The sequence below is a fragment of the Maylandia zebra genome, linkage group LG2 (genome assembly GCF_041146795.1).
Source record: "Maylandia zebra isolate NMK-2024a linkage group LG2, Mzebra_GT3a, whole genome shotgun sequence".
In the NCBI taxonomy this organism is placed as follows: domain Eukaryota; kingdom Metazoa; phylum Chordata; class Actinopteri; order Cichliformes; family Cichlidae; genus Maylandia; species Maylandia zebra.
The window spans coordinates 30827092-30839403 of record NC_135168.1 but is presented as its reverse complement, the minus strand read 5'-3'; the positions used below and the strand labels follow the sequence as shown (position 1 = coordinate 30839403).

Sequence of the window (12312 nt, the reverse complement as noted above, 5' to 3'; positions counted from 1 at the left end):
GGTTATTTACTGAACACTGCTGAAATTTAACAGTGAAACGCATATCTTCATCCAACATGCACGATAGTTGCTGCTAGGAATGCTCATTTATTTGGAATTAGAGTTGCGATCAGAAAGAGTGCGTAATTGTCACGGCTGGATGTGTCAAAACTGTGTGCAGTGCCAAAACTTTGGCTTTGTCCTGTTGCTCCACATATTCCTCCTCTGCAATAAGACAGATTTTATTGAAACGGAGCAGAACTGAAGTGTCAAAGTGAGGAGACGGAGAATCCAGATCCAGTCCATGTCGTTTCCTTCTTTCCAGCGAGCAGAGCAGCTTCCAATGTTTCAGGCATTTATTCACGTTACTAAATCGGTACACAATCTCCCTGTTGTTTCTCAGCAGTGCGCACACACAGAGGAGCGGCAATATTTATTTCTTAGCTTCTTCTTTCTTAAAATCCAGCTATTAATTGGACTTTGATATTTGACCGGCTATGCTATTATTAATAAGAAATAATGTCCAAATGCAACGGGACAAAACGCTGTTTTTAAAACTTCCATCTGTAAGTTATTATACACGTTAAATCCTTTGGCTCTGTATCATGTTTTACAGCATCATGATCCGCAGGTTCTGTGAATGACGCAATGAATGACAGTCAAGTTAGGGTTGATCTTATCACTCAGGAGTGTTCCTGTTCCTCTCTATCAGCTCATCACAGCTGCACCATCAGTAGCAAAGCCAACAAACTACGCACATAACATTTCTTCAGAGAGCAAGGCCCTGGTGCAAAGCTCAGTTTCACATACTGCAGAAAAACATAAATGCAAGCATTTATGCACACAGCACAATAACAGCATCTTCATTAAACTGCTGGACACAGATTCGAGGTTTCATGGAGGAATAGTTTGTAACTTCGCTCCACCCGAGTCTCTCTTCTCAGGACCACGCACACATTCTGTTACAGCAACGTGTAACAGAAGAGTTCACCCTTATAAACATTTATTCTAAATGCCACGTTTCAGAGAGAAAAACAGAAACCCTGCACGCATTATTCATGCCCTCATTTTTGATGAGCAAACTTGCTCTTAATAAAATGCAGGTGATTAAAGAAATGAACAAGCTATGTCTGCTTGTTGGTACATTTGCCACGTTTAGATCTGGCCCAGTCTAAGACGGTCATGTTTGATCTGCAGATTGTGCATTGTTGGCTGTGTGAGTCCACCCTGGTTCAGATACAACAATACAAGTCTGATGGGAACAGACTTAATTAACTGCACTAATGCCCTTTCCTACTCAAAACTGAAAGCTGCCTTGTTGCCATTTCATCACTAACTTAATGCGCCAAAGTTTGAAGACAGCAACTGCCTGAGTGGTCCCCAGACTTGGTCCCCATCGTTGAAGTGATCCTTTCAAAGTTAACTGCAATAATTTTGGTCACACAGCGGTCTCCATTCATCGTTTTCTCTAGTGGGACTGTAGCCTTACCCAAAGTGTTAGAATTGCACAATTGCATGCATGAGCTATGTGACACATCTGTTGTATACCTGGATGAAGTGAGCTCTCTGCATGGCTGGGGTACAAGGACTAGAGCTGCTTCCGGAGCCCAGCCTCGAGTGCATCTGGCCAGGAAGACCAGCAGCTAAAAGCAATTTGGCTAAGTTTGATTCGTGGAAGTCCATCTAAAATATAAAACAAACCATTAAGTTTGTTTATGTCTGTTGTTAAATAGACATAAACAAACGGACACAGTCGTCTGGTTAGGAGCTAATCTAAATGAGGTTAGAATGAAGGTTGGAATGAGTTTTGAATTTTATCATCGAGGTGTATGACATTTTGAAAGATGCCATTTCTGAGACTGTGAAAATGTTTCTAATGAGAAGTGACTAAAGAGACAAAAACAGCCTGTGCAGGAAGAAGAAGGGCAAATTAAACCGATTCTGAAGTGTCGTGGGTGAAAAAAAAAGTCTTGATTTACTTCAAAGTTTATTTTCTTTAACAGTTTATACACTGAAATTGTCCACATAACTATCGGGGGGTCTAGTTTATGTAATAATGTGCCTTTAATCTCTCAACAAGCATGTAACAACATATGAAAATATAAAACCTCAAAGGGAACTTTTTATGCTGATCTTTGCACCATCTTTTCATTCTTGGACTCTAGAGTCATCTTGTCAGGTTCTTGGTTCAAAATAATCCTCATCTATCTTATACCGGCGTCTTTGTTTAACATATACAGCTTTCCCTTTAAGCCAACCCTATTTTAATAAAACTTTCCTGTGATTCGCTGCCCCTCACAAGCAAAACATTTAAAGAGGAGATGGCAGGCGAGATGTGTTTCTGAGAAGAGCATATTATGAATAGTCTCTTATTACACGGAACCAAAGGCTAAAATAAAGGAAATCTAAACAGAGCTGCCATGAAACTGTGCATTTAGACTAGTCTGAAGACTGAGCTGAGCTGCCCTAATGTTTAATATAAACTATTGTACAGTATAGCTTTGAAAAATAACGAAAAGCATATTATATTTGTGACACAGCTCTGCTTCCCTGACATTAAAGTCCTAAAGGCAGACTCTGTGAAGCCCTGACTGTGTTTCAACCTGTTCTCCTTTCGAGGCGCTCAGGCTTAAATATTTTCAACATGTTCAGAAATTTGTGGTTTGGAGAGTGTCTAATATAACATCAGGAGCAGAAACAAATGTTTTTCAATCACCACGATCATGTGACTGTCTCAACATATTTCTGTAAATAACACCAGTGGGTCATGTTCATGTTCCTTGTGTGGTTTAGCTTCGATGATATGAATAGAGGCCAGAAACCACATGCATCCTCAGCCTCCACCCCCCACAGACAGTCTTTCATCTGTCATCATGCATTTACATGAAAAGCAACAAAGCCAAAGCTGATTAAATCATCACAGCGTTGCAAAAATGAAATGTTTGCACTTTGACAACAAATAAAAAAAGTGCATGATATTCGCACCGGTGAGCAAGAAGAGAAAGTACAAAAAGACCAGGTAGGGTGTAGAAGAAATGAAGATGCTAGCAGGCTGAGGGGGGCAGGGTTTACCGCTGAGCTCTGACTGACTGGAGAGCGCCTGGGAGAGGCGGCGGCGGCAGCAGCAGTGTTCCCGCTATTAGCCGTTAGCTTGTGGGGTGATGCCACAGGCATTTCTCTTTTCCTCTGCTGCTCTTTCTCCCTGTGTCTGTGGTCATGTTGCAGGGACAGGAGTTGGGTTTGGTCCTTGGGCAGGGTGCGGTGGGATCTCCTGCCCGCTGAGGGCTGCTGATGCTGGGCCAGGGGCTGGGACTTGGCTTGCGACTGAAGCCGAGACTGCGAATGCTGGGCCTTACGCTGAAGCAGCTGGTTTGGAGCCACTGCTCTCTATGTAGCAAACATGAAGAGCAGAAATACAAACTGACAAAGCCTGGAAGTGTCCTTCTTAAACGGCGTGTATACTGTGTTACAAAGTAACACCCAAACAGTTTACAAAGCTACTCACAAGATTCAAATGTAACACAATCACATGAACAAAGACAAACTGAAACGTTTCCCACCATCTTTGCTCATTTAACTACTAGTAGTAGTGTCAAAGTGATTTAAGTGGCAGATGCCCCATGAACATGAAAATGTGATTTTACTCAAATGTCAATTATAGCGGGACAAATGGACTTCAGCTAAATGTACGTATAGTTTATGTGGAATAACCCTTTTTTTGATAGAGTGGTTTTTTAAATGGCCTAATGGCTTAATATGCACACTTAAAATAAGTGTTTTAACTGTACAACGGTCACTTTTAAGTCGTCAATTTAAATGGTCATGCTTAGCAATCAATTGTAGTAGAAAAAACTAAAGACGTGGCTATTGATTTTCTTTGCTAACAAAATTTCGTTTTAAGCTTTATTTTAGCAATCTAGTGCTGACACCCCATTTTATATGGCACCAAATTTGTCCTAACCAGTGCTACGTGGTTTGGTCCACTCCAACTCATGTACAACTAACTCTGTACATCTGTATCAAATACAGTATATAACTATATGCCGACTATGAGGGTAACAAAGGTCATTTGTGTTAAATGTTAGCTGTGCATCCCCAATGAAAAGGACACTCCCAGGCTCAGCCCACAGATATAGCACAGAAATATAACACACACTGGCCTATTAAGCTAGTTTCAACAACACAAACTGGTAAAGCAACAAACAGGGGAAACATTCATTAAACAGCAAACACTGACAGGAATGAAGCTGTAAATAAATCAGCCAATGGTGTCGTCTGCACATCAGTATTTAACTATAAATGTATTCATTTCTTAAACACATCCAACAGGAATTTTATATTGTCCGGAACATGATTTAAAATTATATTTTTTTTTACAAAAACATGGATGAATTTATGTATCCTGGCAATATTTAAAGCAGATCAGCCTTCAGCACACAGTATCAGATCTGTTAAAACTGCACGCTCTGCTTTATGGTCTGATTTGGCCAGAGTCACATTAGTCACATGACAATAAATATGACATATTAAAGCATGAACTGTTATAGTGGTTTATTAGAGAACAGAAACACGGGGAAAGTAAGTAGGTTAAAAAAAAATCGCTTCAGGATTTGTGAGAACAATTTAACAACGACGTCCAGTCTGTGCTTAAGACAACAACTACAGCAGCTCAGGTATTTGCTGCCATCGAGGGAAAACTGCTTTAAATCACTTTAATGCAGTTTTCTTGAGAATGAGGAAACAACATGGAAGCCGCAGTCAGAATGCACAGCATAGTTTCCTAATCCTGTTTAACTAAACTGCGCCTGAACACAAGGCCTACACACAGAAACATTACAAACACACCGTCTGCTGTCCAACACTGTGAGACGGAGACAAAATAGAGAATCACTATCACTAATTTCAGATCTATATATATAATCTCAAACCAGAGCTTGTTTTTCTTCCAGCTAAAACATAAACCTCAATCAAGATAAACATCTGAACAGAGAAAATAGAACCAAAACAGACAACAGAGGAAATCCATGTGTTCTGTTACAGTGATGGAAATGAGTAAAACTCAGACTGCCATACTCTGCTGCTGCCCTGTGCATATCGACATAATGGGAAAACCTTTGACTAATGTTCACCTGTAGTTTGAATGCTGAACATTTCCCAGTTTCAATCATAAGAACTGTCACTATACAGAGATGTGGACGAGGTGTCTTCTGCATGCAGTAATGCAGTTCTGCTCGTGTTGAGTGATGTAAACAACCAATCGATCTGCACTCTTCAAACGTCAAAATTGATCATTTGATTTTTTTATGACACAGCAGTGGTGAGTGTTCCCACCTCTGCTCTTTGTAACTTTACGCAATTTTGGGCATAATTTAGGAATCCATCTTCACAGTAGCGATTGACCTCAAAGTAAAGCTACCGGAAATGTACAACCCTACGTCCGGTCTTAAAACAGGAAGTTTTAACAGGAACAGGAAGCATTTTCTCGTGCACAGGGTCTGTATCAGGACAGTCAGCGCATGTGCAATACTGCCCCAGGGCAGCTGTGGCTACAACTGTAGCTTGCCTCCACCAGTGTATGAATGTGAGAGTGAATGAATAGTGGTATTGTAAAGCGCTTTGGGTGCCTTGAAAAGCGCTATATAAATCCAATCCATTATTATTATTATTATTACTGGGGTTTGTGCAATATAATTGATGTGTTTCCGTTATCGAAATCTATACTGTCCTCTGTTGTCCACTCTTCTTGTCATTGTTTGTTCTAGTATAATGTGATCACTGTTTTTGTCCTTGTCACATGATCTGTAAATATTGTCTCTGTATGTTTTTACTAACTTGTGTTTAACACCAACCTGTCAGAGGGTCTGCAGATGGAAATTAGCCCAAGGCTATAATCTGGCATATTTACATTTGTTAAAATGTTCATTAATATGTATTGCCCCTCTTTCTAAATAAAATAAAATAATAAATAAATAATCAGATTTCTTCACTCAGATGAACATTTGGGGCTCAAAACTGCAATTAACTTAACTTAGTAGCTGCCCACTTTAGTCACCTTAGTGCTTCTAGTCTCTTATACTCAGTTGACTGTCAGCTCTTCACTTCTCTCGTGTGCCCAGCTCAGCCTCCACCCTCCTGCAGCACAAAAGCAGCCTTCACCTGCCTGCTCTCACTCTGCCTCCACCACCAGTCTGCGTTTCTATCTGCCTGCCCACAAGCACAGTTTGTCCACTCTTGCCTCGCCAACCTAACCATCTCACCCACACCCGACTCCACGATCACTCGAAACGCAGTCTTTCCTGACTCAGTGTCATGGTAAGGTCTGATATTCTGTTTGTAGTCTAAAAAGTCACCGAACACCAAACCAGACTGAACTGTTGAAGAAGGAAAAATGATCGACTCAAACACACAATACATGTGTACTTCTCACATCAGAAAAGATCATGTATAATGTAATTATTCTGTCAGTCTGCCCCAGGGCAGCTGTGGCTACAACTGTAGCTTGCCTCCACCAGTGTGTGAATGTGTGTGTGAATGGGTGGATGACTGGGTGTGTAAAGCGCTTTGGGGTCCCTAGGGGGGACTAGTAAAAGCGCTATACAAATGCAGGCCATTTACCATTTAACAGTCAGTGCAGGCGGTGGAGTACAAATTAAGAAGTCTAATCACACCACAAAATCATAACAATACAGAGATGTGCGTCTTTAGAACTAAAGAAGGAGATGAAGAGTATGAGCATTAGAAATATAACCATGTTTTGCAAATTTTTATGTTGAAACATCTACTGAGGTTAGATAGTATCATCCCAAGACAAGTTAAAAGAGAGCTGCTGGAAGCGAAAGAGATCCCATGCTGCGAGCAGAGGGATGGATGGAAGGAGGACCCAACTGAGGATAGGAGGCGTGCTGGGATCAGTGGAGAGAGAGATGGAGAGGAAAGCCTTTTAAAACAAAAAGAGATGCCAAGCTGTGATAAGGTTTGGCTTTAAACTGAGAACTGATGCTATCGGTACAGTAAAGTGTAAGTCAGTGATTCCTCAGAGACTTCTCTGCATTCCTGCAGTAGTCTCACACTGAAAATTACAAACCTCTAATGTCTGACTGAGAACTTTAAATAATAAACTTCACCAGAACAAACAGGTCTGTCACCCTCCGTAAACTTCACTTCAAACATGAAACGCAGACGATCAATTACCACCACCTGCTTCACCTCTGACTCTTCATCTGCCTTCACTCGCACATCTTTTCATCTTCCATCCACCCGAGACGCAAACAACAGCCAGCTGCTGTCTCTCTGTCTGCATTTCAGTCTTTGGGTTAAACCTTATTCTCTTGTCAGCAACACATTTTTTCTCACCTCACATGTCAGAAAATTTCTACTTAAGAAAGATTTAAACAAATACAAGTCTTTGAATAGTTTCAATTTTACTGTCAGGCTACAAGAAAAAAAAAAGCTGTAACTATAAGAAATAAGAGAAGTTAACAGTTTACACTGATGCTGTTCATGAAGTGTTAAAAATAAAAGAGAATCCAGGTTTATAACACATCTAACAACATGCAACACATTCATAAGAACATACAGAGATGGTGAAAGAAAGCAAGAGAAAAAGAGACACGAGGTGCAGTCTGGACACTCCCACGCTGTTTGCTTTCATCGACCACATGAAGGATCGGCTCACATTTGGAATATTTCAAGAGAAAATTCACCTGCTGTCACTCGTATGTGAGTGACAGGTAAACAAGCAAATATATGAACAAATATGAAGTGAAGGATTGTTACCTGCTCCGCCACAGAGTCCAGAGGCCTCACTGACACATCGGCACTCCACTGTCTGCCTGCCTGATCCTGTTCAGGACACACACACACACACACACACTTTAATTAAGATGTTCTGAGGTTTTGAGGAGGTGGGAACTAAAATATTCAGAGTGTGCAAGATGGCACGAAGCTTTTAGCCGCCACACTCAACTTTAAATATTTCATTATAACCTCATTTGAATTTCTCTGAAAAAAGAGAAAAAACTAAGTAGCACAAACTGAATTTTTTTTGCATTTACACTGGTTAATCAAATCTAATCTATGTAAATATTTTCAGTGATTGCACCATTGGCTTCAAATTGTGTTCACTGGGCTTTGATGTGAAGGGTCACACTAAACAGGGTTTAAGCTGAAACGGCAGCTTAACCTGATTACAAATCAAATGTCTGCAGGACAAACGTAAGCGCCCTCTGAGCAGTGATCCAAGGTGAAGCTCACCTCATCTGCGAGCAATCGATGGTGCCACTGTGAGGACGCGCAAGGACAAAACTGTTGCAGGGTGAGAACCGAGGCCTTGAGTCTACAAACTAATTACAGCTTTGTTAACAAGGAAGCACTAACAATTACACCTGAGACAGGAATCATGCTACACTGAACTCTACAGTGATACACGTGACAACAGGAAAACAAGAACAAAGCCACAGTGACATTACATATGAGTTTGTATTTAGATTGAAAGGATGTGTTAAAAGTCCTCCAAAGCAACTAAAACCACAAACACGAGGTTCAGTTCTGAGGTGAACCCTCAGAGACAGCTCGCAGCTGTCACTCAAACTGGTCACAACCACAGTCACGCACATTTTAAACCTTAATCTGATTTAAACTGGTAAGTTACTGGTAATTTGCACAATAAAATCCTCTCCTGTTCAACTGATAGAAAGATAATTTTAGTTTTAGGCACCAACACAGTTTTGTAGCAGCCTACAGACAAGCTTACTGCTGTAAAAGTGATAGAAGATAAAACTGCGTGTGCACCGAATCACTTTTATAACCAGCTTCAAGTGACCGACTCGATGTATTGTTCACATGTGTCATCTGGACCGTGTGGTTTATGACCTTCTGGTGGTATTAGATGAAAGTCACCAATCAATAGAAATAAAGGATATTGTGCTGATTTGTTCTGCATTTTGCCAGAAAACCATTTTATACTCAGGTTTAAGCCATGAAAATGTGTGCCAGTCAGAACGATGATTTAAAATCCAGTCAAACACACTGGCCCAGTTTAGCTCAGTGTGTTGAGCAGGCGACCACATGGCATACGCGTCCGGCCCACAGCCCTTTGCCGTATGCCTTCTCCTGTCTCTCTCTCCCTCTGCTTTCCAGTCATTTCTTCACTGTATCTGTCAATAAAAGTTAAAAAAGGCCAAAAACAACTATGCCAAGTTTTTGTGACGATACAGGAGGATTCAAAGCATGACATCACGATTAAAGCAGAGCCATGCTGCAGCTGTAGCTCCTTTTAAGTGACCGTCACCACTAATCCAGTGAGAACTGGAACCCATCCTGACCACTACTGTAAGAAATGTCACATTGCAACTCTTTAAAGGGAAATCAGACCTTACTTGCTACAAATCATTTAGATTTGTAAAAAGTAAGGTTGTGTAATGAGTATTCCCTTTCCAGTTGGAGAGGCGACCTCTACAGTCTGAAGCCGCTGACAGTGAACTGAACTACATCACGCAATACTTGCTAAATCAATCGATGTGTGCGATGATTGGAAGCAGCAGACGTGTTATTCATCTGACATAATACAAGATCACATCATGTGCTCACTGAACCTGTCGCATAATTAAACACACATACAGTGAAAGTTAATGAAGCATCAGATAGATCCATTACACATGCTGACCTTAATGACTTTGAGGTAATCAGACTAACACGTACAGATACCTCCCTGACACACACACACACACACACACACACACACACACACACACACACACACACACACACACACACACACACACACACACACACACACACACACTAAAATAAGACAGATATTAATAGCATTTAAATACAGCATCTTCAACAAGAAGAATCCCCAGTCACTAACCTGCTCTGCAGTGTTAATATAAACCTATTGAAACCCACTGGTGTATGGAATAGATTCATTAAGCATGTGTCAAAATTAATGAGTAAAAAATGAATTTCTAAAACAGTAAAAAGAGTGTCTTTGTGTCTTTGCTCAAAATGATTGAAACTGATACAGACAGTTCACCGTCTCAGCATACTTTGTTAAATGTGTGCATACAGACACACACATATCTACAGTTACTTTGTAACACTGCCTCACAGAAAAGGTCATTCTCATGGTCTCAGGTTTCTGTGATGCAATAAACGGAGTTTTAATGAAGTAAAACATATTCATGTTGTAGCTTTGTGGGGGGGGAAACAGTCTTGATGGGGAAAAAAAACTTATTCAAACTCCAAATAATTCAGAAAACTTTCAGCGGTACAGTGAAATGTGAAAAAATGTCCAAATACAGACCTCCTCTTTTACTTTATTCTTAACCTGCACCAGTTAAGTCCTCAAAAACTGAGAAGACTACACCAGGTCCTTCATCACTCTGTTACATTGAAGGTGTGTTTTTATCACCCAAGTGACAAAGCCTGACAGGTGCACCCGCTATCAGTGCCGTGCACATCATCATCATCACAGCTTTATTTTCTGAAGCTTGAACCAAATGTAGATAGCACATGCGCGCGCGCGCACACATGCACACACACACAGTGTTTCAGTCACCTGTCACAAAGTAACTCCTCTGACAGCTACTTCACAGACATTATATAACTTTGCTCAAACTATAATCTAAAGACATGAGATGTTTTAGGGATTAGCTGTTGGAGGTCAGAGCAGTTTTGGTACCCAGGTCAGACTCTCAGGGGCCTATCACTCCTATCACTCACATATACACGTTTAGCTGTTGTGTTGGCTTTTATGTCTCAAACACAGGGGTTAGTAAGGACATGCAGCAGTCAGCCTACTGGGAAGACATTTCAGCAAGAAGTAACTTATCACTATGCATGTCTTCACTTTTGTTCCATCCCGACAGTCCTCATCAGCATCATTTCCATCTCAGTAGGCAGCTGTTTTTGGCAAAAAAGGCTCTGTTTAATGCACTGTAGACTACTTATCCAGCACCAGGCAGCAGACAAAGTTAGCAGCCAGGTGACGAACACAGCGAAGCATTAAGCAGCTATGGAGCCTGATCTTCCCCTCGGGAGCTTTTTTTTAATTAATTAAACAACCGAGCACGTGAATATGATAGAAACAAAGTGACAAAGTTGCTGTGTGTCTGCTTGATGCTTCTGATCTTTTTTTTTTAAAACTCATCTGAAACCCTGGGAAACCATCACAGGTGGAAAACTTGTCAGGTGAAGAAGGTGGTAAAGACATGAACACGGTGGGAGAGCCTGGGACACATGTTACAGCTCATCCAACAGCTGTTTGGTCAGCTAAGAATCAGTGCTTACATCTGATGTTTTTAAACCAATCACTGTCCACCTTCACGCAGTTCAGCTTTTGTCCTCTCCTCAAGCGACATCATATTAACAAACCAAACAAGCTTTTTTGGAAAGCACTAACAACAATGGTAACTGTTTAAGATAAATATATTAAGCAGTTTCATTAAGTTGTGGTTATCTACCATATTAGCTTTGCTAATATTATCTGCGCATAGAGAGAACTGAACCATCTTGAGCTCAGGACGTGACAAAAAGGGCTCGCTTCAGATAAAGTTGCAAATAAACGTAACAGGTCTCCTGTAAGGTTATCATAACACTGCTGTAAAACCTAAGCTTTGGAAATTCACCTCTACACCTACAGTGGACTCAGTATGCATGTATAAAAAGATCCTCCAACTGCTACCAAGTCAAAAGTTCATCTGCACCTGTCTCCTGTCGCTCCTCTTGTTTCCCTCATCCACTAAGATCCTGCTGTCGTGGAGCTCAGACTCCTCCCCAAGGAAGACCTCCTGCAGCTCTCCCCACTGAAAGGCACAGTCTGTCAGCTGTCGCCTCTGCTGCAGGCAACAACAAAGGGAACTGTTTTAATCAACCTAACAAATGTAAGTATTAAACAAACATTAAGGCTTTATGCTGACATTGTTCCCTGCAGTAAAACTACATAAAGTCACAACGGTCGCAGTTTAAAGACTCGATATGAGGAAGGTGAAAGAGGAAGTTAAGCACACACAATAAAATATTATATTCGCTCTTAATATTTTATTATTAATGTGTCAATGCGGAGTGAATCCTATGGAAACCACTGTAAATAACAGCACTTACATCCTCTAACTTTTGCCGTTGCTCTTGCTGCTGCTGGATCCTCCTCTGTCTGTCAGCCAGGATCTGCTGCTTGTATCGCTCCTGTTCTTCCAGCTGCTGCCTGTGCTGCTGCAACGCCTGGATGTCAAATAAAACATGACCACACTTAAAATGCAACTAAGAAAACCGATTCATGTTTGACTTCATCCACCGTTGAGCGGAGTGCTGTCTAACCCTGACACGATACTG

General features: G+C 41.0%; 1 protein-coding gene across 4 annotated transcripts in view; it reads right to left on the bottom strand.

The window, feature by feature from the left end:
• Positions 1-12312, bottom strand: part of si:zfos-2326c3.2 (mitogen-activated protein kinase kinase kinase kinase 4) — a 59296-nt gene that overhangs the window by 20248 nt on the left and 26736 nt on the right. Inside the window, exons 13-17 of one of the 4 annotated variants that reach the window (XM_004563140.3) lie at positions 12085-12201; positions 11688-11819; positions 7756-7821; positions 3052-3366; positions 1528-1662 (exon numbers count right to left, since the gene is read on the bottom strand). In XM_004563140.3, coding sequence (XP_004563197.3) covers positions 1528-1662; positions 3052-3366; positions 7756-7821; positions 11688-11819; positions 12085-12201 — 765 coding nt within the window. The remainder of the gene's footprint in view (positions 1-1527; positions 1663-3051; positions 3367-7755; positions 7822-11687; positions 11820-12084; positions 12202-12312) is intronic. The other 3 variants (XM_012922430.3, XM_012922431.3, XM_012922432.3) reach the window with 3 other exon arrangements.